Source organism: Lampetra planeri, chromosome 28, assembly GCF_965212315.1.
Source record: "Lampetra planeri chromosome 28, kcLamPlan1.2.h2, whole genome shotgun sequence".
NCBI classification, from domain to species: domain Eukaryota; kingdom Metazoa; phylum Chordata; class Hyperoartia; order Petromyzontiformes; family Petromyzontidae; genus Lampetra; species Lampetra planeri.
This window is the reverse complement of record NC_136134.1, coordinates 4,174,324-4,199,959: the sequence shown is the minus strand read 5'-3', so window position 1 is coordinate 4,199,959 and position 25,636 is coordinate 4,174,324. Positions and strand designations below refer to the sequence as shown.

The following is a 25,636-nucleotide window of genomic DNA, read 5'->3' as shown; positions in this document are numbered from 1 at the left end:
GCCCGACGTACTCACTCGTTCTCCGTACCGGACGTTCATGGCCAGCGGACAGACAGACAGATGGATGGACGGACAGATGGATGGATGGATGAACGGACAGATGGATGGATGGACGGACAGATGGATGGATGGACGGACAGACAGATGGATGGACGGACAGACAGACAGACGGACGGACAGACGGACAGACAAATGGATGGACGGACGGACGAATGTACAGATGTACAGATGGACATACGCATGGACGGATGGGCGTTACAGTCGACCACAACATCCTGCTTAGTAAACTAAGTTGCCTCGGTTTCTCCAAACATGCAGTAGAATGGTTAAAAAATTACCTCTTTTCTCGCACCCAAACTGTATTCACAGATGGTTGGAGGTCAAACTGTTTCATAACAAAAGGGGTTCCACAGGGTTCCATCCTCGGCCCCCTCTTGTTCTCTCTTTATGTAAATGACTTGGGCACTGACATGGTTCATTCCAGGGTAAATCTTTTTGCAGATGTCACTTAACTGATTACTGCTGGCCGCTCTCCGGATGACGTGATTGCTAAGCTCCAGTGTGATTTCAACAAACTACAACATCAGCTAGTTGCTCTTAAACTAGTCCTGAATACATCCAAAACCAAGGTGCTATGCTTCTCACTAGGACTAAAGCAGGAAGTTATTGTTCCCAAATTACATTCCTTAAATAATTATCAAATAGAGCAAGTCAAGATCTATAAGTATCTTGGGGTCATCCTGGATTCGAAACTGAATTTTGAAGATCACATTGATTATATTGGTAAAAAGACAAAAAAATGTTTTTCTGTATCGACACAAGCACGGCTTCCCCCCTATGTTACGTTTGGAATTAATAAAAGCTACCATACTACCTCTACTTGATTACTGTGACATCTAACCTATATAATACATTTTTTGTCTGTCTGTCTGTCTGTCCGTCCGTCTGCATACGCTCCCTACCGGGGGATTTAGCTCTCGGACCGTGGGGTTCGGCGAGATAAAATTGTGCAGGTGGGCACGCCCCCGGCCCCGCGGTAAACTTAGGCATTTCCGATTTTTCGTCTCTAAACTTTAAATCGGACCGATTATCGATTTAGTGCGATTTCTCTTTATTTATTTATTTAACGCTTTATTTATTTATTTACTATTGCCGACCGGCGCGGACCACGGCGGTTGCCCCTGGCAACGGGTAGCAACGCCTTCGCTGCGGGGTGGGCGCCATTTTTAATTCCCGTTAAAAATATGCACACGCATTAACACGCGACTCTGAGGTAAATTCATCAAAGTTTCACGTCCTCTTCAATTCCCCCCCGACCCCAATGTGCGCAATTACTATTATAGGGTCGGTAGATAATACAATTATAGCGATTAGACAGTATTATTGTAGCGCGGGGGGGGGGGTAACGGCCCCAGTACCCAGCCTCAGCCGGGTGGGCAATCTAGGCGAGGCCGGAGGCTCTGCACGGTACTAGGCCTCGACACCCCACACGTGTCAAGCGACGACTTTGTGGTATAAACTCGATATACCCAGCGTTGCCCGGGGGGAAAATACATTTAAAATCTTCTGAAAACTTTAAAACATTACATACCAATGAAAATACAACTGTGTAATTACTTTTAAACCCGACGCGCCAAGAATCGATTCTCTGAATCGCGAAAAGGAATCGAAGGTTGTAGATTCCTTTAGAATCGGACGATTCCCGTTTACTATAAGTTGGTTATAGTCGATATAAACTGCTACGAACGGGAAATATCCGGCGTTGACCGGGGCAAAAATGTAATTAAAAACTCCTGAAAACATTAAAACATAACATACCAATGAAAATAAAACTCTGTCATTCAAAATGTAAACCCCCAACATGCCAGGAATCGATTCTTTGAATCGCACAAAGGACTAATCGAAGGTTGTAGATTACTTTAGGATCGCGCTGTTCCCGTTTAATATAAGTTGGTTATAGAGTTGATATAAACTGCTACGAATGGGAAATATCCGGCGTTGACTGGGGCAAAAATATAATGGTGAGGGTGTGATTGGTGAGGATGAGTAGTGAGGGTGAGTGGTGAGCGGTGAGGGTGAGCAGTGAGGGTGAGTGGTAATTGGTGAGGGTGTGATTGGTGAGGATGAGTGGTGAGTGGTCAGGGTGAGTGTTGAGGGTGAGTGGTGAGTGGTGATTGGTGAGGGTGTGATTGGTGAGGATGAGTGGTGAGGGAGAGTGGTGAGGGAGAGTGGTGACGGTGAATGGTGAGGGTGAGTGGTGAGTGGTGAGGGTGAGTGGCAAGTGGTGAGTGGTGAGTGGTGATTGGTGAGGGTGTGATTGGTGAGGATGAGTGGTGAGTAGTGAGGGTGAGTGGGGAGGGTGAGTGGCGGTTGTGAGTGGTGATTAGTGAGGGGTGAGGTTGAGTGGTGAGGGTGAGTGGTGAGCGGTGAGGGTGAGCAGTGAGGGTGAGTGGTAATTGGTGAGGGTGTGATTGGTGAGGATGAGTGGTGAGTGGTGAGGTGAGTAGTGAGTGGTGAGCGGTGAGGGTGAGTGGTTGTTGTGAGGGTGAGTGGTGAGAGTGAGTGGTGAGGGTGAGTGGTGAGCGTGAGTGGTGAGGGTGAGTGGTGATTGTTGAGGGTGTGATTGGTGAGGATGAGTGGTGAGTAGTGAGGGTGAGTGGTGAGGGTGAGTGGTGAGGGTGAGTGTTGAGTGGTGAGGTTGAGTGGCGGTTATGAGTGGTGATTAGTGAGGGGTTAGTGGTGAGGGTGAGCGTGAGTGGTGAGTGGTGAGGGTGAGCAGTGCGGGTGAGTGGTGATTGGTGAGGGTGTGATTGGTGAGGATGAGTGGTGAGTGGTCAGGGTGAGTGGTGAGCGGTGAGGGTGAGTGGTTGTTGTGAGGGTGAGTGGTGAGGGTGAGTGGTGAGGGTGAGTGGCGGTTGTGAGTGGTGATGGGTGAGTGGTGAGGGGTGAGTGGTGAGCGTGAGTGGTGAGGGTGAGTGGTGAGGGTGAGTGCTGAGTGGTGAGGGTGAGTGGTGAGAGAGTGGTTAGTTTTGAGGGTGAGTGGTGAGATTGAGTGGTGAGGGTTAGTGGAGAGTGGTGAGTGGTGATTGGTCAGTGGTGATTGGTGAGGATGAATGGTGAATAGTGAGGGTGAGGTTGTGTGGTGAGGGTGAGTGGTGGTTGTGACGGTGAGTGGTGAGGGTGAGTGGTGAGGCTGAATGGTGAGGGTGAATGGTGAGAGTGAGTGGTGAGTGGTGAGGGAGAGTGGTGAGGGAGAGTGGTGAGGGTTAGTGGTGAGGGTTAGTGGTGAGGGTGAGTGGTGAGGGAGATTGGTGAGGGAGATTGGTGAGTGGTGAGTTGTGAGGGTGAATGGTGAATAGTGAGTGGGAGTGGTGAGTGGTGAGGATGAGTGGTAAGGGTGAGTTGTGAGTGGTGAATGGTGAGGGTGAATGATGAGTACAGTCAATATGCACTGCTGTAATCATAGCAGGTACCACCACAGTATGTACTGCTGTCGTCATAGCAGATACCACCACAGCAGTATGCACTGCTGTAATCATAGCAGGTTCCACCACAATATGCACTGCTATAATCATAGCAGGTACCAACACAGCAGTATGCACTGCTGTAGTGATAGCAGGTACGACCTCAGTCGGTATACACTGCTGTAGCGATAGTAGATACTGCTATCGAGTTGGTAGATACCGCTATAGTAAATACTAAAACAGTCAGTATATACCGCTACAGTCAGTCAATACTGCTACAGTCAGTATATACTACTATACAGTCAGTACATACTACCACGGTGAGTAGCTACTAGAGTCAGTAGATACTATTATAGAGTGAGTAGATACTGCTATAGATTTTGTAGTTACTACTATAGTCAGTGGATACAACTATAGAGTCAGCAGATACTATACAGTTAGTCGTTACGAGTATATAGTCGGTAGATACTACTGTAGGCCCAGTAAATACCAGAGGTGGGACAAAGTCATTGTTATGCAAGTCCAAGTCGAGTCGCAAGTCGTCAAATTCATGACTCGAGTCTGACTCGAGTCCAAGTCACATGACTCGAGTCCACATCTCATAGGTGGGACAAAGTCATTGTTATGCAAGTCCAAGTCGAGTCGCAAGTCATCAAATTCATGACTCGAGTCTGACTCGAGTCCAAGTCACATGACTCGAGTCCACACCTCTGGTAAATACTACTATGGTCAGTAGTTATTACAGTCACTAAATACTACTACACAGTCAGTAGCTACTACTGGCTCAGTAGATACTACGGTACAGTCAGTAGACACTACTACAGAGTCAATAGATACCACTTCCTCTGTTGTATGTGTAATAAACGACTGGACCACGATGTCTGGCTCAGTGTCCTTTATTCGGTTCGTGCTGTACACCCACACGGCTGTCTTTACTCTGTAGCTTCTCCACGGTGCTGACTCCAATGTCGGCCCGATCCACAACAGCAGCTCCGCTGCTGTTTCTCTCACACAGCCCCCCTTGGCTGTACTCGCTGCAACTCCTCTCCCTCCGCAGCTCTGACAGCCTCTTGCTGTCTCTCTCTCTCTCCGCAGCTCCTCCTGGCAGCCACACCGCTGCCTCTAACACGCAGCCCTCTCTCTCTCTCTCTCCGCAGCTCCTCCTGGCAGCCACACCGCTGCCTCTAACACGCAGCCCTTCTGGCTGTCTCCTCTGCAGCTGCACACCACTCCGCAGCTTCCTCTTATCTTCGGGGTTGGCTCCCGATGGCCGTCGGCGCCCCCCCCTCTCCACACTCGCCCGCGTGGCCTCACTCTTTTCCGCTCACACCCCGACTGCCTTCCCCTTCCGGTTTACCCGCTTAAGGACCCGAACCTTCCCCCCACGTCACATGACTCCACCCCCCATGACGTCACATCCGGAAGGTCGCTTACGCCCGCATTACACCACCCTCCCCCGTAGAAAAATCCCAGCCGACCTCGGCTGACCAATAGCAAATCGTAATGCGGCGAACCGAGCTTCCCCCCCTAAAGGACACTAAGCATACAATGTAACAGCAAGAACAACAACAACAACGCAATTAACATCAACGAACGTACAAAAAGCATGCAATAAATACAACTGTAAGAAAAAAAAATAACAAGACAACAACAATCAACGAAACGTAAGCGATTTGGAACGTGTGCGGGTCGCCGGCCCGTCCCGGACGGTCGGCGGCCCACTCGCAGAACGGGAACGCGATGAAAGTCGAGGAATGACAGGGGGTAATCCCCCTGTCGCAGCTGGAAGTCCACCGCCGTCCCGTGTCTCTAAAGAGTTAGTCTTGGGCTTGTCCTGTGACCGTGCCCGCAGCTGGGTCGGAAGGGCTGCAGGGCTCGAAGGTCCCGCAGACCTGGCAGGCGTCCTCCGAGCAGGGCCCCTCGTCCCCCGCAATGTCACGGCCGGCCTGTCTGGAACAGGCACGACAGGCGCTCTGGCAAGATCAATGGACGCAGGCAGGGGAGAGTCAGCAGCAACAGACCCCGGTACAGTGGACGAGCCCGTAGCGGCCGCGACGACTCTCCGTGCCAACTTGCGCCATTGCGTGACCGAGCGACAAGGCCCCGTCGAAGGGCATGCTTTAACCACAACGTTAGGATGGCGCAACGACGGTGATGGGTGAGGTGTAAAGCCTTGCCGAGTGTCTGGTGCGTGCCGACATGCCTGTTTCGGAGGATCTTTAGCCGACTTGACCGGTGCCGAGGCCTCCTGCTGCGGCGGAGCCGGGAAGCGGGCCCAGCAGTCTCTGGCGTAGTGGCCCCTACGCCCGCAGCGGAAACATTCGGCCTCGTTGCGCCGAAGCGCAGGCCTCGCCTCCTGACGGCCCCGTTCTGGTAGCGCCGCGCGCGGTCTCGGCCCGCCGCGTCCCGTCCATGGAGCGGAGGCGGCCGTCAGTTGTTGAGGGCCCCGGTCATCCGGAACATAGACAGCCTGCGCAGGGTTCCACCCCAGCGCATCCCCTTCTTTGACGGGCCCCCCCGTCCACGCCGTCACTTGTTTCCAGCGACGGAGGTTGAATTGCGCATCGAGACACTTAGCAGCCGTCCGGGAAGTTAGCTTCTCATGCCCACACACAGGCATGGGGATCCCTAGATCCCGAGACAGCTCCAACATTTTCCCTAATATGAGAGGCTCGAGCAGGTCCTGTGGCGTCTCAGGATAAGCTGCCATGGCCAGCTCCAGCACCGCACCCCTGAACGCCACGGGCGACTCCTCTGGTGCTCGTTGTCGTTGAGCGAATCGCCGATGCGCATCATCTGGTGGCTCATAAGCATCGGCCATTTCTTGAAAAACACCACATAAAGTTGCCTTCTTATCGGTCGTTATGGAACGGAAGAATCGGACAGATTCGTCGTCCAGGAGAGTCGGCAACACCTCCAAAGCCTCCGCATCGGTCCATCTTGCTGTGCGTACCGCCGCCAAGAAGCGGCAGGCGAACGCGCTCCAGTCCCCACCGACGGAAAATTCTTTAACCGTTGTAAGGTGGCGACTCCGACTCCTCTTCCCGCCGTCTTCCAATGGTGGTGGTTGTGATGGCAAATTCAAAATGGCGTCGGCCCGCGGCGTGGCCAAGATGGCGGTTTGGCGCCACGGAGCGCGCAAAATGGCGGCCTCTTGCCGCGTGGGCAATGGCGGCGGCAGGACAGGCAACGTGGCGGCCCGCGGAGCACCACTTGCATCATCCATCGTCCCTGGCGCGACGAGATGGCATAGATGCGCCAGGACGTCCTTAAGTGCCTCCAGTTGTACCGCCATCGCTTGCCATCGTTGATCCGCGTCTGATGATGTCGACGGACCCGCCACCGCGCCAACATCCTCCACTCCCGTTCCCGTGGTCGCCTCAGCCGGGCTCTCCTCCACCACCCCAACAGGATCCGTGGTTGGAGGGAGTTCGTCGTCGTCGGACGAAGAAGCCGATGCAGGCGCCGGATTAACTTTCTTCCTCACTTGTTTCGACATGCCGTTGCACTTCCGACACCAGTGTAATAAACGACTGGACCACGATGTCTGGCTCAGTGTCCTTTATTCGGTTCGTGCTGTACACCCACACGGCTGTCTTTACTCTGTAGCTTCTCCACGGTGCTGACTCCAATGTCGGCCCGATCCACAACAGCAGCTCCGCTGCTGTTTCTCTCACACAGCCCCCCTTGGCTGTACTCGCTGCAACTCCTCTCCCTCCGCAGCTCTGACAGCCTCTTGCTGTCTCTCTCTCTCTCCGCAGCTCCTCCTGGCAGCCACACCGCTGCCTCTAACATGCAGCCCTCTCTCTCTCTCTCTCCGCAGCTCCTCCTGGCAGCCACACCGCTGCCTCTAACACGCAGCCCTTCTGGCTGTCTCCTCTGCAGCTGCACACCACTCCGCAGCTTCCTCTTATCTTCGGGGTTGGCTCCCGATGGCCGTCGGCGCCCCCCCCTCTCCACACTCGCCCGCGTGGCCTCACTCTTTTCCGCTCACACCCCGACTGCCTTCCCCTTCCGGTTTACCCGCTTAAGGACCCGAACCTTCCCCCCACGTCACATGACTCCACCCCCCGTGACGTCACATCCGGAAGGTCGCTTACGCCCGCATTACATATGTAAGGTGTTGTTAGTATATATACCTACGAGGGGTAAATATATTTTTTGAGGGGGGGGAGACCACAATTTTCGGAAACCTTTTGACATCAACTATTTACCCCACACTTTCTACAACTTTTTGGACTTGTGAAAGCCTCTTATATATTTGTTGGTGGAGAAATGTACAAACAGCCCACCGGGCTTTGACAATACCTTAGTATCTGTGTATATATATGTAAGGTTTTTAAGAAATATATTTTTCACCCGGGCAAAGCCGGGTACTTCCGCTAGTAGTATATAAATCAGCCCCAAGTACTGTACTGAAGAAGCTTGACTCAATTTATCACTTGGCCTTAAGATTTGCATTGAACTGCCCATATAGGACTCACCACTGTGATCTCTACATTGGGTCAAACTTAAAATCTCTTAATGTTCGACGGCTTGTGCACCAGATCTTATTTATTCACGATGTACTTACAAAAAACTCCGCAGACTACCTGCTGGATCTCCTCTCTGTTTCGAAGAACAAATGTGACCTAAAGTCTTTGCTCATTTACCAGCTTAACATTCCTTATTGCCGTACAAATACTGGAGGAAGGGCCTTTGCTATTGATGTCCCCAGGGTCTGGAATGATATTGCCAATAAACTGCAACTTGAATCACTACCTATGAGATCTTCACTCAAAACTGCTCTAGAGGAGTTGTACACCCCCAGCTGCCACTGCTATTCAGGGGCCTACAATCAAATGTTTCGCTCCGGATGACTGCTGCAAAGTATGATCTTGTGTTTTGATTTAGTGTGCTGATCTTAAAGATGCATTGAAAAATGTTGATGCTCCTACTGTTGTGGAGTGACTCATGCAGTCAGCTATGGCTGCAGAGTTTGGTGGTACATGTTGTTTATGTCGTTTATTGTGAAAACTCGGTCAAAGTTCCTATGATCACTGTTACATTGCTTAGGGCTTTATTTTGGTGATTTCGAAACGTTTTTTAGTTTGGCCATCTTTCGTTTGTTGTAGTGCGGAGTTAGACTGATGGCTTTAATCTAAGTTGTCTTGTAGTTGTTGTTGTTGTTTGACTTGCATCCCACTGGGATTTTTGCACACAGCGTTGGTGTACGGTGCTTTTTCTGGAAGACTTTTTTCCTGGATGTTTCTGTTTGCGCATACTCACTTTAAGATGTTTTCTTGTTCATGTTTTTGTTTTGTTGCGGCAAGAGCCGAATGGCTCACAGGGCTATACCTAATACATTGAAACTGAAGTCGCGCAGTGGAATGGATGCTTAGCATGGTTGGTTACGGACGGTGTGAAAGAAGTTCAACATACACACGCACGCTCGCTCGCGCGAATTGTATTCCCACTGCGGAGGTTATGAAGCCCCCCCCCCTTCGTTGGGTCAACGGGAGTATTCATGAAGGCACAAGTTTAAGTTGAAATCCAAAAGCCGAGCTCGCACAAAGAGCCCGCGTACACCTCACGAAGCGCACGGACAGAGCAGCTACCTGCCGAGTAGCAACAACAACAACCGCCATTCGCCACTAAGTGGCGGTGACGTCCCCACGGTGCTTGTGCCAGGCTACGTGCACGTTGAGTAGCGCACTCGGTTACACACACAGTGCACAACTACATCATGTTGTCTGTCCCACGTCCGACCGCATAGTTGCATGTACATTGTGGTCCAAATGTCTTGTGACCCCCCCCCCTCCATCAATTAACCCGTAAACTATTTTCCCTTCGCATATTCATTTCTGTTTTAAATAAACCTTACGGGTTTTTTACTTTTTTTGAGAATGGGAGTCACAAGAAATCTGGACCACCTTGTAGAGTGAATTCAAACCGCGTGTAAGTGCATTTACGGTCCAAATAGGTGAGCCACATATACGCGGAATCGCACAAACTGAACCCGCATAAAGCGAGGGCAACCTGGTTGAATGACAACATTTAGTGACACTAAATCGATTCTTTTGATCTTACAGCAGGCCAAAAATAAGCATTTGATACATATTGCGAACCAATCCATGACCTAATCAATTACACATTCACATTGCACCACCCATACAGCAAACTCTTAAGGTATCATACTCATCCTTCTTTACGCATGTGTATGATAGAGCTTATCGTAGAGCACTGAAATGTAAAAGCACCGCAGCTGTATTGAGGCTGTTATTGCGCTTAGAAGATTCTCAATTACAGCCGCAATGAAACACTTGACACAGAGAGCCGTAGGGTTCAAAAAGAGAGCCCAGAAATACGAAGGTATCAAGCGCCACTTACCCGGTGTAAGATATCACACGGACGACATGAATTTGACTTGTCTTTAACTTGGCTACACGAAGAAAAAAAATACGTTCTCGTCACAATGTCAGCAGATTGAAGTGAAAAAAGTGGAAGTTGGGGTAAGCGAGATTTCATAAACGCCCACCTACAACTCTTGACGTTGGCGTGACCACAAATGAGCAACTTCTACACTGTAAAAAAATCCCAGCTTCAAGTGGAATCAGGGCAGTTGTTATCGTGCATTGATTCACCCCCGTCAACGAGTTGATGAATCATCGCCATTCTGTTCGAAGTACATTAGTGTGGTTGAGCTAGATTAAAACGTCACACTCGTTGCATGCAAAGTGCTAGCTACACGTGAACCGCAATCCCTCACTGACCTCGTCAAGGAAGGTAAAACCACCACCATCACGCCCAGAGCCGGCCCAGCCACTAAGCGACCCTTGCAATTGCAAAGGGCCCCGTGGCCAGCAGAGGGCCCCCTAGAGTCACTGCTAGCTAGTGGGTGAAAAAAAATCATACATCAAAGGGGCCTCCAACCAAATTTTGCTTAGGGCCCCCAAAGGTCTAGGGCCGGTTCTGGTCACGCCAACTCCGCTCATCCTCGCTGCAGCAGCGGCGGATTGTAGCTGCTAGCCGTTGAACAAAGTGCCGGATCAAGCTAGTGCGGGGCCTGTAGCATATGTTATAAAGAGGCCCTAAATAAAAAAAAAAACATAAATATTAAAACACAAATGTTTAACTTGCTGTTGCACACTCGAAATTAAGGACGTGGGAAGGTGCTCCAAATCGAGGGCAAACGCATTTATTGTGCATAATAAACGTTTTTGGGTTAGATCGCGTTATTTATAAATGTGTCGTAACCCTCCACCACCCGACACGGCCAATCAGTAAAAAAGTGTCACGTTGACAAAAGACAAATAGTTCACTACTTTAGCCCACCGGTGTGTTGAAGAGTGAATCCACAACATTTACAAAAAAAAAATGCGTACGTTTCGCTGGTAATTACATCCAGCATCATCGGGCAATTTGCCAGAATGTCGTACTAAAAAAATATGTAAATGTTGTGGATTCACTCTTCAACACACCGGTGGGCTAAAGTAGTGAAATATTTGTCTTTTGTCAACGTGACACTTTTTTACTGATTGGCCGTGTCGGGTGGTGGAGGGTTACGACACATAACGCGATCTAACCCAAAAACGTTTATCATGAATAATATTGGTCGCGAAAGCCTACGTGTTAAACTGACATTTATTGTGGTTAATCTGTAAGATGCAACCGCACGTGTGTCACACACAGCAATCTTTCCGAGCCGCCATTAACCATGTGACTGGTGTCCAAGTGCGGTTATTCAATAACCCTGCCAGCCACCTACAGGCCGAACTCAGTCATCACATGCTGCTGTACACATGCATTGATGCACTGCACAGCACATCAGGACTTTCACAGAACCACACTTTACTCCCTGGCTGCACAAGGAAATAATTAAAATCGAAACGTTGTAGTTTTTATTTATTTTATTTACTTTTATATTTTTTCTATCTACGTGACTTTACCGAAAGATCCAAAGAATATGAATTCGTGCAGTTACAAAAGTTTTCAGTCAAAATTTTAAGGACAATAATAGTTAAAGAAAACCTTTACAATCCGTGTACACGTGTTTGTCGTGACTGATGAAGATAAGGGGGTATAAGGGTTAACAGAAACAGGGAGGAGATTGCCTGGCAGTGAAATCCCTTCCAATGAGATTGGGATTTCAGTGAGGATTGTGCCTTGTTCTCACAAGAACAAATCTTCCCACAATGCAGTGTGCCAGCAACATTGTATAATGTTAATGAGTGTATTTAGTAATGTTTAACATTGAAGAGTTTGCAGAGTACACAATAACTACTGTTAGGCGACTATTCATGTCCCTTTTAAAAAAAGACTGGGCATCAGACATACTGTATCTATTTTAAATTCTCATCAGGCCCATTTGTGTTAAGTGCAAAGTCCAAACTTTGTCAACTCTCTGTGGCCTGTTTATCGCCTATGAAGGGCACGTCTTGTTGAATTACGAGTCAAGGCCTGAAGCTAACACTGCAATTGCGAGGGATGTGGGTGGTGGCGGGTTTAACCACAAATATATTTACACGATCTAACCCAAAACATAAACTGTTCCATGGTTGCTATTGTTGGCGAAAGCCTCCGTGTTAATAGTCGTTATGGACAGTTCCACATAAGCCACTTCGTTGAGCTATGTCGCTTCAGAAAAATAACTAAGGGGCCGTCCATAAATGACGTCACGCACCTGGGGGGGGAGGGGGGTCAGACATTTGTGACGAGGTGTGACGAGGGGGGGGGGGGTTGAGAAATGTAACGTCACATCAAAATGCGCAACTTTAAATAAATATTGACACGTTCTACTTAATTAAATAGACTTTTTAATAAATGTTTTCTCATACATCAGAGTGCAGCGCCACATTCAATACGCACTACAATGACAATAGTTTTAAGCGATTTGAAGCATGTTGAAAAATTATTTGGGGGGAGGGGGCAGAGCTTTGTGACGTCATATTTGAGGGGGGTCTGACTTTTTGTGACGCCGTGTTACGAGGGGGGGGGTCAAAAATCGTCCAAAATCGCGTGACGTCATTTATGGACGGCCCCTAATAGCTGTGGGCATTACCAAGTAAAATTAAAAGTTGATTTTTTTTACTAATTTCCTTACCTTTCCTATACTTTGCACTGCCATCATTATTGTGTGTTGTAACTTTCTGACCCGCCCCGACTGGACATGTGTGAAAAAGAGCTTCACAGCTTATCGGATTTCTCAAGGATAAATAAAGATTCTGATGAGGGTTCTGATTCTGCCTACATATTGTATTCGTTTGAACCGTAGATTACTGACAATTGCCCAAGTCACACTGGACCATGTTTATGACTCTTACAATTGAGTGCAAATGCCAAAGGCACCAACACCACAACTAAAGTGACTTACGATAAATTTCGATTTAAAGCTTTCGTGACTGCAGGGATTCATCTTCTTGGTTCTTTCGGTAAAGTCACGTAGAAGGGAAATAATAAAATAATAAACATTTTACATAATAAAATAATTATCACGTTTCGGCCACAACGCAAGCAGCCGTCCTCAGGTGAAGACCAGGTCTGTCGGGGAGACAGCGTCTTTACCTGAGGACGGCTGCTTGCGTTGTGGCCGAAAAGTCGTGAGAATAATTGTATTATGTTTTATTATTTTATTATTTATCTTCTACGTGACTTTACCGAAAGAACCAAGAAGATGACTTACGATAAGTTCCCGAGGGTCACATTAGAAACATCCAAAGCAGTCAAACTTGGCTGCCGTGTTATACAGGGTGACCATAGAGAACACATCGGTTAATTAATATATTTTAACACTGGCATTATTTTTGTTTACTATTATTCTTTTAAGTTATTTTTATTAAATCTGTGATCATTATTACTTTACAATTTTCTTTTTCATGTGGGGGTCACCTCAAACCCAACATTTTTACAAAACTCAACCAAGAACTCGGAATGAATTGAGACAAAACAATGAATGTTCAAAGATTGCAACTCTAATCCTTAAATAAAACGTCCTACATTCATGTCAAGAGAATTCATGCGTGAATTGATGGAAGTCAGTTTTGAACATTTGTTAGAATAAATTCACTAACCCTGTCATTTGTTCAAATAAATCTAATTACCCCTTGTGACCTGACTACAGAACCACCCTGTATCACATGGCATAGCAAACACAAGGCTGTGTGCTATTTAATACAATGAAAAACACCCAGCATTAATTCCATCATCAACCACAAATGAAACGCTACATACATACGAACATAAATGACAACTGAAAGCTGTTTGTCACAGAATAAAATCAACTTTATAATGCTGAACAATTTAGCCGCAACTGATATTCGCACAGAACAACGAATTGGTGCTCGCATTATTTTCAGTGGCAAAAATTGCTGAAATTGCACTGTAATAGGCATCGTGACATGATGGCAAATTTTACATTTTAACTGCACACTTGTTCCGAGTCCATACCAATAAGCTGGTTCCAAGAGACAACACACACATACGAGCGCATAAGCCGGAACATTTAATTAAATAATTACACAAATGTACATGCCAAACATATGAATTACATGCTTGTCAACGAATTAATAATCATTAACAAACTCCAATAGAATTGACACAATTTACAGTTCCATCCTCACATTTGAAGTACTGGCGACCAGGAACAAAGTCAGTGGCCGTTCATCATTCGGAAAGAACAATTTGACACGAGGAGTAGTGAGGGTGCGGGGCTTCTAAATGAGCAACTTTCATCTGTAGTTCCGCAAGTAAATGAGACGGTGGGGCTGAAACTTTTCTCGGCACAGTGGACACTCCGCCTGAAAAACAAAAAATACAGATGGCAAGGATTCATCGTCTTGGTTCTTTCGGTAAAGTCACGTAGAAGGGAAATAATAAAATAATAAAAATAAAACATAATAAAATACAATTCTCACGACGTTTCGGCCACAACGCAAGCAGCCGTCCTCAGGTGAAGACCAGGTCTGACGGGGAGACAGCGTATGTCTCCCCGACAGACCTGGTCTTTACCGAAAGAACCAAGATGAATCCCTGCAGTCACGAAAGCTTTAAATCGAAAGATGGCAAGGAGTTACGGTTTTTCATCGCACCAGTCTTACGAGCCCGAACCCAGGCGGGCGACTTGGCCAACTGTTTTGGCGAACATTACTTAGCGATAACACATTCCTGCGGAGGGAGCTGGTAGGAACGTTGGGTTGATTCTAGATTTGAAGCTTTCGTGACTGCAAGGATTCATATTCTTAGGTTTTATCGGTAAAGTCACGTAGGTAAAAAAACATTAAAAAGTAAAATAAAATAAAAATCACGACGTTTCGGAGGCAACACAAGCTTCCGTCTTCAGGTGGTACCGTCACAGCCACAACAGCTGTATCAAGTAAAAAAAAAAAACCTAACGTTGGGTTGCTCGGTCAATGGCCAGGGTCAACAGCGGCGTGGTGTATTCCGCAAATATGCCCGACTGTGAGGGCGGGCACAAGCCGGCGTGAGTAGGTTAAACGTTGAGTTTTATAAGGGCTCTGGTAGTAGATGCATTGTCCTTGAAACTGACTGGTCCACACCAGAGACAGCTTTTTTAACGATGTGCTACGAAGAAGGGCGATTCCCTGAAACGTTTCTCCGATTGTGTATATTTTTTATACTCTTAAGTTTTTTTTCGGTAAAGTCACGTAGGTAAAAAAATTAATAATAAAATAATAGAAATATAATAATTCACGACGTTTTGGAGGCAACACAAGTCTCTGTCATCAGGTGGGACCGTCACAGCTAAATTTACTGTATCAAGTGAGGCAAAATTCCAAGAGACAAGCTCTTAAATACAAGTTAAGGGGGAGGGAAGGGGGAGGGGCTTATCTGAATGTGGTAGCCAATGAATGGAACGTGTTGGGGGGGTGGGCGGAGCTAAAAGAGAACAATCAGTGCACCTCGACTTCGGGGCGGTTTGCAACCGGTGTTGGCTGACAATCCAAATACAAAAAAGGCAGTACTGTTAAACGCTGGGGATGTCAACACTCGGTAAAGTAGAATAGTACCTGTCAAATAAGATGGTACAAATATGTGTAGTTAAATCTTTTTTACATGGTTAATAACATCTTTCCAATGATTACTCAGTTTGTACCCATCATCACGGTTGAAGTTATGTCTGTGTTTGTATATCTGGATGGCTTCGTGTACAAACCTTTGATGGTAGCCAGAAGGTTTGTTTTTCCCTGTCACAGCCACAGTGTTATTGACGAAGGCATTGAGTGTTTGTGTTGTTTACAATGGTGTACAAAGGTCAGAGCTTACTCATAATGGGAGTGTGTAAAACACGCGGAGGGGAAAGTAGCGTCGGTCCTAATGCTACACCATACTCTGAATAAATCTCCAAATTCAACACAAGGCTTAATTTCACATGGCACACATGAAATGATTGGTCAACAATGTATGTATGTCGGACTTCTTTCGCACCGTATGTAGCCAACCGTGCTAACCGAAGGTGCTGGGGAAGGACAAAATCTAAACACAATAAACAGCTCTAAAGAAATGAGTTTTCAATCCAGATTTAAAAGTGCATAGCTCCCATTGGCTTCCTAATATCGAAGGAAGAGCGTTCCAGACGGCCGCAGAAGCACGTCTAAAAGCATGCGATGCAGTGACCGTCTTTGTTCAATGGTGAGCCAAATGCCGCTGCGAAAACATTGAAACCTAGACTGTGGTAGGTCTTCAGAACAGGATTTGACAAGCTGTGCTACGGTATTTAAATTCATCGTAAAAAAAAAAAACACATGAAAGTGAGTTCAAACATTTGCTTAATATATATAAAAAAAATAAGAAAGGAGGATATTTGTCATTGGCGGTGCCAAGAAGCCCTGCCTTGGTGCCGGCCCACTCGGTGATGCAGGCCCAGCAGAAGAGGTGTCCGCACGGCGTGGCGGTGGCGTGCCGGCGCGGCTCCAGGCACAGCGAGCACCTGCTGCTGCTGTTCCCCCACGCTCCCTCGCTGCCCAAGACACAAACGAGAGGACGCTCAAGCCGTGAGCCACCAGGCGGCGCCAGCGGCCAGCCAACGCGCGGGGAACGCGCAGCTTGTGGCACACGCTGGCATCGCTTGCATTGTCATCAGAGGTCACAAACGGGTTTTGATTCCTTACCCGTACCCGGCCGCACCAGGGTCGCAAACGGGTACCCGTACCCGGCCGTACCCGTACCCTACCCGTACCCGGCCGGGTACGGGTAGGGTACGGGTATCGGGTACCTGATTGCGACCTCTGGGATGAAGCCATGTTGCAGGCGCGGGTGGGTTGATTCTAGGAACTTGAATTGTGAGAAGAGACAAGACGTTGGGAAATGAGTGACAAATAGTTACTCACCAATGACTCACGGTCTACCCGTACCTTGCCGCACCAGGGTCGCAAACGGGTACCCGTACCCGGCCGCGTACGGGTAGCCGGGTATCGGGTAGGGTACGGGTATCGGGTACCCGGTTGCGACCTCTGATCGTCATCGTCATGAGCAAAGGAACAAAGAGATCAAGATCGAGATGTCATCGTGGCCAAAGCCACTGATGCTACCACACCTCTCGCCAATGGTTTCTGCCACCCGGCAGCTCCTGGATCTAGGAGTAACGCACAAGCCTGTGCCAGCAATTCTTTTTAATCATTTTTCATACTTGAAGGCGTTGTAAGGCTTTGCCCTCTACCGCCCAGTCACTTTTAATCGCATTCACCAAGGAATTCAAGCTAGTTGGCACCAGCTCGTCATTTAGAAGAAGTGATTATTTCCCCGCAACTACAATTCTTAAATAAATAGATCCTCAATAAAAGTGCTTTTATGTTTGCATGCAGAACTTCTTTCACACCGTACGTAGCCAACCATGCTAATCGGAGATGCGGGAAAAGGATAACAAACTAAATACAAAAGGCAGTTGTAAAGAATTCGTTTTCAATCTAGATTTAAAAACCAAAAATATGTTTTATTTTACCAGGTAAGGCCCACTGCAATACAGCCCTTTTTTCAGAAGTGGCCTGGCTACAAATGAGAGCTCAACGAAGTGGCTTATCATGTGGAAAAGTATAGCAGCCAAATACTCTAAACGTATGTTTCTAAAGACGGAGGGAAAAACCTGAGGACCCCGAGAAAAATCCACGCGACCACATGCAGAACATGCAAACTCCACATATACAGGTGTCAGGGTCAAGATCAAATCCACGACCTCCTGCATACCAGGCAAGGTAGTCAACATCTCGCCACCGTGGTGCCCCAAAAGTGTAACCTTAACCCTCACGGGGCTTCGTCCTCCACCAAATCGCTCGGCTCGTAGGGGCTCCACTGTTGAGCGAGCGTCCCCCATTGGGAACGCGCGCGCAGGAGGGGAGAGAGAGCTCAGTGCTCGGCGTCTCACCCGCGAGCGCCGCCGTATGGGGAGGACGGCGCCACACGCTGGATCTCCCCGTCGCGGCGCGGTCGGGCCCTCGTGACGGCGCGACGGGCGCACAGCGCCAGCGTGCAGGCGAGCTGCACGAGCGACAGGGCGCCCAGCACACGGTAGGCGGTGCGCATGCTCGCATCTTCCTGCGGGAAGCCTCTCACCAGCACCTGCCGTTCACATCGGGACAAAAAAATATATTTCGCTTGTTCATCCGAGCCATGCCACGGCTGGCTCCTCATGTGGGTGGTTTTCACCTGGCTATTGAACTTTTTTTTTATTATTAGCTAAGGCCCACTGAGCTATATCGCTCTTTTTCGGAAGTTTCCTGGCCACAAATGATAGCTCAACGAAGTGGCTTATCACGTGGACATTTATAACGGCCAAATACTCTTGAACGCACGTTTCTAAATGTGGGGGGAACATCCGGAGGACCCGGGTAAAAAAAATCCACGCGACCATGGGGGGAACATGCAAACTCCAAATATACAACCGTCAGGGTCGGGATCGAACCCACAAACTCTTACATACCAGGCGAGGCAGATAACATCTCGCCACCACGGCGCCCGTAAACCGCCACCCTTTTTCCACTTGTTCATTTGAGCCATGCCAGGACTGTGTCTACTCGTGATATGGGTTGTTTTCACCTGGCTATTTAACTGAGCTGAGCTAGGACCAAACCGTGAAACTGTGGCCTCAAGAAGACACCCCACGAGTTGGTTTCATCATTTACATCGTAACGCGCGACTCGACTCGTTCACTCTGGCAGGATCCAGGCCGCGTGGCGGTGACGCCCATTGGGTTCTGCAGTGGAAAGACAAACGTGGCCGTCTCCAGCGCTACGCCGGGCTGGGTCGGCACAGCCGCGGCGCAGGCATGCTCGGTCGTACAGTGGAAAAAGAGGGTGCAAGATGCAAGAGGGTGTGTTCTACACAGGCAATTGAAGGCAAGATCCTGTGAGATGCAGTTTGCATTTACCAATACGGGTGAGTGAGGTGGCCTACGAGCTCAGAGGTCAGAGCACAGAGGTCAGAGCACGCTCCGAGATCCTGGTCTGAATCCGACAGCCACCTTGGAACTTGAACTGATCAATGTTCCCAATGATCTAATATTGGTTTTGGATTAGAGAGCGTAAATCCCTTTGTTATCGATAATACTGGGAGTGAAAAAACCTACGTGTTAAACATCCCTCCTCTTTAAGAGGAGTCCTGATACTCGAGGAAGCTTGACCGTCACGAAGCACTCACATTTCGTAACGCAACTGTATCTCAAGCGACCGCACACCAGCAGCACTCACATATTGTATGCCCGCGACCCTCTTTGCCAGGTGGTAGAAGACACCGCGGATGTAGAACAGGGACATGTGCAGGCGGTGCAGGAACGCGAGTGCCTGTCTCGTCGTCTGGACGACATGCAGCAGCCTCTGTTTGTCCTGCACTTCCGCCAGCCTGCTCTGCATCCACAATGCAATTTCTCCCAGCGGTGCCTGCAGGCGATGCCCGGCGTTTCCCAGCGTGCGCCACAGCCAAAGCAGCGTGCGCCTGTGCGCTCCCGACGACGATTCGTTGTTGCCGGCAGCGAGGAGGTGGCTCTCGTCGTCGAGGGAGTAGGTTGAGGATCCATGAGAGAGTGGACGCTCGCCCCTCTGCTGTAGCTGTGCATTGTTCTGCAAAGGCAATAAGAGATGACATGTACTTGTCCGCCACTTATTATTCGTATGAATTACAAACGATGTTATTTATGCAGCTGTTTGTCAATGTGCTGCTAGATGAAGGCTTCCCCCCCCCCCCCATGTGATGTAGGTCGTGGAGGATATTTGACCATACTTCACCATGCTGGTCAATGCAGTCTGGTGAATGGGGGCAGGGCAAGAGAGGGGCACAGAATTGATTCGGATTTCATTAGTCACTCATGTAAGCCATGGCCAGGAATCGAACTTGGGTCTCTAGTCAAGTCAATGTATTTTTGACTTGCGGTGCCTTTCTGGTACAAATCTGCCAACCAAAGCGCCGTCACAATAATTACACACGTGAAGACAAAATAAACAATCTCGATGTAGAGCGCCCCAATCCCAATTTCGTTCCCCTCCTCTAGGCAAGGGGGTTACCGCGGTGCGGCCGCCTGTACCTCGGCTTGCTGGATGGCGTGCTCCAGCCGCACCAGCCCCCGCTCCAGCAGGTACGGCAGCGCGGTGTGCAGGAGCGCGTAAAGCACACGCCTCGACGTCGAGGGGACACGCCGGCCGCTCGAGTCCACCTGCACCGCGTTCACGTACTCCTCGCCCAGCGTCTGGAAGCCTGGGTGGGTTTTGCGTCGGTGGGGGGCGGAATGGGTGGGTAGAGGATGGCAGCAGAACCGGTTTCAGGCACCCTTCATCGCCCAGCCGAGGGCATTGCGGTCATTTGCCGCCTGCTCAATTTGTGATTCGGCGAGTTAAGTCGTGATTTGCGGTGGGGATTAAATTCAATGGACGTCGAATATCGGACACTGGACAGGATGGAAGCTACCTCGGTTGAAAGATGCAGCGACACACGAGAGGAAAGTGGAAATACTGCAGGGTAATATCGGTGACGCAAACAGCCGCGGCACAACAGCTGAGAAGGCCGACGGACTTGAAGGAAATTTCAATTCAAGAATGGTTATTTTTAACAGTGGTGAATATAGTGCCTCTCCAGGTTGCAGCTGTCACGTGAATTACAACATATGACTCACCAGCAACAATCAATTGTTTCATATAAATGGTCTGACGCAATGTTCTGATATGTAAATTTTTTACGTTCATCAGAAAGAGCATCTTGTCACTGGCACCTGAAAGCGTTGTCAGACTGAGGTATGTGACGTCAGCCAAAAGCTCCAGCTCTCGCCTCCACTGTAGCCATTTGCGTGCTCCTGTAATGCATCAAACAAACAGTATTTTCATACGGCCCGATGTACACTCAGAATTTCTAAACAGATTTATAGAATTACACTATTTCTTCTGTCGATGTCACTTACTGACCTGTCCCTATTAGACATCTGTGAAAAAGAGCTTCATAGCTCATCAGATTCCTCCACATTCTGTAATATGTATATATATAATTCACAAATATTAGAGGACCAAATAATGGACAATGTAGAAACCAACCAACCACATTGGTGACATGTGGTGAGGCCCTCACCTCACAGTGGCCATATCATGAAAACGACGATGATAAAGCTACTTGAATTTCGATTTATAGCTTTCGTGACTGCAGGGATTCATCTTCTTGGTTCTTTCGGTAAAGTCACGTAGAAGGGAAATAATAAAATAATAAAAATGAAACATAATAAAATACAATTCTCACGATGTTTCGGCCACAACGCAAGCAGCCGTCCTCAGGTGAAGAACAGGTCTGTCGGAAAGACAGCGTCTGAACTTTACCGAAAGAACCAAGAAGATGAAAGCTACTTGATTCACGAACATACATTAAAGCATGTGTTTTGGAATCTGCGAGCGTGCCAACCATACAACCCTGTAAGGTGACTCAACTATATGACCCTGTCAAAAGGGTTGCATACAAAAACTTAGCGGGTGCATGACACATTCAGTGTTAAGCAAACTTGACACAAATGTTAATAGACAACGATACAAATTTCGATGTAAAGCTTTCGTGACTGCAGGGATTCATATTCTTGGTTCTTTCGGTAAAGTCACGTAGAAGAGAAATAATAAAATAATATTATTTCCCTTCTACGTGACTTTACCGAAAGAACCAAGAATATAGATAACGATATGATCTGCTTTTGCCCATCATCAATTATCTTAACTTCAAAGAGAAGCCACTGGTGTTAAATAATGTGCCAAAATATTTTAACTTCATAAGTCGTCAGAAGACTGGCTGAGTCTTCACTAGGGGGTATGAGGGAGGGGGGGGGGGGGCTTAGGCCCCCATTCCCAGCTACCCCAACTCTGTAGGGCTGTAGCCATTATTCAAATTCTACAACTTCTGGCTGAACTTCTGGCTGGCGATGGAGGCAGCGAGTGAGTTTGCCAGGTCATACCCACGAGCAGCTGAAAGACATCCGCCAAGCCACCCTTGATCACGTTGCTGTAAAACTCGTCCTTTTGTGCCGCACGGATGATCTCGGGCTGCCGAGCCGGGTACACAGACATCTTGAGCAAGGGGCTCAGAGCCAGAGGTTCAAGAGAGGCTTGATGCTGCTGCTGCTGCAGAGGACTTGGTTCTCATGGCTCGGGGCTCATTCTCTGCTGGCAGGGAGATCTTGTCGCACCAAGGTTTCACTGTGTGCGTTGAGAGACAACCTAACACCAACGCAAGTGACAAACATTAATTATATTATTTGCTATTATTTTACCATTTTTATTTTTAACCAGGTAAGTCCCACTGAGCTATATGGCTATTTTTTCAGAAGAGACCCGGCCATGAATTATAACCCAACAATGTGGCTTCATGATGCGGAAATTTATAGCAGCCAAATACTCGAAAGGAATGTTTCTAAATGTGGTGGGAAAAACCGGAGGTCCAGGAAAAAAATACACGCGACCATGGGGAGAGAGAACATGCAAACTCCAAATATACAGCTGGCATCTGGGTCGGGATCAAACCCACGACCTCCTGTATACAAGGCGAGATAGTTAACATCTCGCCACCGTGGCACCCCTGTATGGACTGTGACAACACATTTCCTTTGCATATACTGTACACTTGTATGTGAGAGACTGTGTCATTTGAATCGTTAAGTTGATGCACACGACATAAACTATGTATTTCCAGAGCCGGCACGTTACACCGCATGTTTAAACTACAAGGTGTGCATTGCTAGGAGGCATGGCAATTACAAGAACCGCTGTAGATATGTCAGTGCCCCCAAACACATATACGTATTAGTTATCACGAAATTATTGAACACTGAATTAATAATTAAAGGGATTTAAATTGGCATTTAGAAAATGTTGTCTACTGGAAGCAACAACTTGGAAAAACGCAAGACACTTTGCAGGAAATTGTAGTAACCAAAGCAAACTGGAACAATTACCAATACAATCCGGCGCAATTACTTCAACAGTACCAACATGCAAACAGGAACACACGACACAGCAAAGCGAATGATCGCGTCCAAATATTCATTTAAATGTTTAACGTTGCTACACGTATACGTGCAAAAGCCAAGGCATATTTAGGCTCAAACTGCAGTGCAAGTCGTGAATACGGTGCCCATAACCGCTTTAAATGACTCTAGAGTTAAATCAGCGACTTTTTTGCATGAACACTGTGAATATCGCTTCGTAAACATCGAAGCGATATTCCATGGGCAGATAGCTCGTATGTCTCCACTGCACATTCCGTCGTTTGTTTCCACTTTCCTCCTCTGTCTTGTGCCACATCTTTTCTTGCACCAAAGCGAGTAGCACCTATGAAGGCCGGCACTGTGGCACACGAGAGGCTGGGTGGCCAGCACCACGCCCGGCCGCCTTTGTCTCCCTAGTAGCGATGTTTCCACGTCGCTCCAGGTACTAATTTGAGGCTGAGTCGACCTAGGGGAGGAGGCCCAGGACCGGTTCCCATAATCTCGGAACCCCGGGTTCGCCATGTTTCGTAGCGCGACGCGCGAACCGCAACGCCACCGGCTCACCCACGTGTAAGGGCGGCAACCCCCAACACCCGCCGTTCGCCTGTGTGCCAGGCTAGGTGCACTTTGATAACCACACTCGTACAGCGGCAGCAGCAGCTGATGATGATATAACACGTGCGTCGCTCTCGCGGTCACTTCCGGACACGTGTGTGGCGCGTGGAGGCGGTGACGCCGCGGTGTCGTAATCGGAGTTCTAGCAAGCGAGAGAGCGAGCGAACCCCGCCGAAGATTCAACGTTCACATTATTTTTGTCCAACTACATCATTGGGACCTCCTTTGCCAGTACCAAAACATGAGAATAGGTTTTCCCCTTTTTTATGGCAACAACACATTGGTAGGAACGTTGGGTTGCTCGGTCAATGGCCAGGGTCAACGGCGGCGTGGTGTATTCCGCAAATATGCCCGACTGTGAGGGCGGGCACAAGCCGGCGTGAGTAGGTTAAACGTTGAGTTTTATAAGGGCACCACGGGGTGACCAGCCCCTCCCCACCCAGCCCCACCCCTCCCACCCCCCACCCAGCCCCACCCAGCCCCACCCTCCCCACCCAGCCCTTCCCCACCCTCCCCTCCCCACCCAGCCCCTCCCTCCCCACCCAGCCCCTCCCTGCACGACGGACGGACACAATAATCCCCTGTGGGCTGATGTAACCAGGAGGTTCCTACCAGTAAAACAGGCGTTAAGATGTTAAAACACCAAACTGAAACTTCTTACAAGGAATCACGTCTGCATTAGGCACAATACTTTTGGTCAGAATGCAAACAAAAAGCGTTCTCTGATAATATATGCATTGTCTTTGAAACTGATTTTCTTTGCATTCTGACCACAAGTATGTGGTTAATGCAGACATGATTCCTTGTAAAAAGTTTCAGTTTGGTGTTTTAACATCTCAACACAGCTGTTTTGTTGCCAGAAAAAAGGGGAAATTAACCTACTCTCATATTTTGTTACTGGCAAAGGTCCCATGATGTAGTTGCTCACCCCGAGCCCTCATTACTCTGATTGTGGCATTGTCTTTGTGCTGTACGCCTTTTTGCGTCCTCTGGTCTAACACCGTTTGAGACGAGGCTCAAAAGAAAGCTGTCTCTGGTGTGGACCAATCAGTTTCAAAGACAATGCATATATTATCAGAGCATGTTATTTGTTTGCATTCTGACCACAAGTATTGTGGTTAATGCAGACACGATTCCTTGTAAAAAGTTTCAGTTTGGTGTTTTAACATCTCAACACCTCTTTTGTTGCCAGAAAAAAGGGGAAAACCTCTTCTCATTATTTTGTCCGCTGACCATATGGGTAAAAAAGGGGGGCATCTCTTTATCTCGAGATATGTTGGGGTTTTATTGGTTTTTTTTGGTGGCGCTGATGGCACAATTAAAGATCATCACTTTTTTTGTTATTGTGAATTTTTACCCAGGAAAGCCTCGCTGAGGATGAGGGTCACCCGGTTGTCCCAACGTCGATATTAGGACGCCACTGGGGAGCTATTCACTTTTAAACTTGAATTGCAAACTCATTTCTTAAGAACTGCTTTTTGTGTTTAGTTTGTTGCCCTTCCCCCGCACCTCCAATGAGCAAGGTTGGCTACGTACGGTGCGAAAGAAGTTCAACATCGCACGCACATTCAGTTTCTCATCAGGAGTAAAGCTAGATTAAACCAGCGATTGTGAACTGCCAGATAATTACATGCAAGGGCTGGTTTCAACATTCAATGTCTCATCAGTATTCAGGCTAGCTTCTACCATTGCTTGTGAACTGTCAGATGGATGCTGTGGTGACTAGGAGATGTTAACTCCTTTGCCTGGTATGCAGGAGATCGTGGGATCGATCAAGACCCTGATGTCTGCTGTAGATTTGGAGTTTGCGTGTCTCTCTCTCCCCGTGGTGGCGTGGATTTTTTTTCTTCGGTTTTCCCTCCACATTCAGAAGCAACATCACGCTTTTCGAGCATTTGCCCACTATACATTTCCACATGGACAGGTCGCTTCTTAAAATAAGAGCTATACAGCTCAGTGGGCCTTACCTGGTAAAAAAAAACAAAGTTGTATTTATAGTATAGATAAGTGCCACTTCGATCTTGATTTGAAGCTTTCGTGACTGCAGGAATCCCATACTCGTTGGTTCTATCGGTAGAGTCACGTTGGTAGAAAATACAAAAAATAAATCACGACGTTTCGGGCTCTA

The 25,636-nt window shown here is 48.1% G+C and overlaps 2 protein-coding genes across 4 annotated transcripts in view; both read right to left on the bottom strand.

Moving 5' to 3' along the window:
• The window catches only part of LOC144728331 (NLR family CARD domain-containing protein 4-like), a 34,722-nt gene extending 24,474 nt beyond the window's left edge, over positions 1-10,248 (bottom strand). For both annotated transcript variants that reach the window (XM_078607691.1, XM_078607690.1), the window contains exon 1: positions 9,834-10,248. The gene's annotated coding sequence lies outside the window, so the exon portion shown is untranslated. The remainder of the gene's footprint in view (positions 1-9,833) is intronic.
• Positions 10,249-13,927: 3,679 nt separating this feature from the next.
• On the bottom strand, positions 13,928-23,603 carry PEX10 (peroxisomal biogenesis factor 10). 2 transcript variants are annotated; one of them, XM_078607688.1, is made up of 8 exons: positions 23,462-23,603; positions 21,865-22,126; positions 20,653-20,733; positions 19,972-20,141; positions 19,142-19,510; positions 17,821-18,014; positions 16,293-16,419; positions 13,928-14,239 (listed from the first exon to the last, which is right to left on the bottom strand). In XM_078607688.1, the coding sequence occupies exons 2-8, from the start codon at positions 21,974-21,976 to the stop codon at positions 14,171-14,173; spliced, it is 1,122 nt and encodes a 373-aa protein (XP_078463814.1). In that variant the 5' UTR covers positions 21,977-22,126; positions 23,462-23,603; the 3' UTR covers positions 13,928-14,170. The 2 variants fall into 2 exon arrangements, with proteins under 2 accessions (XP_078463814.1, XP_078463815.1); XM_078607689.1 differs by having other exon boundaries at positions 23,458-23,600.
• Between the last annotated feature and the right edge of the window lie 2,033 nt (positions 23,604-25,636).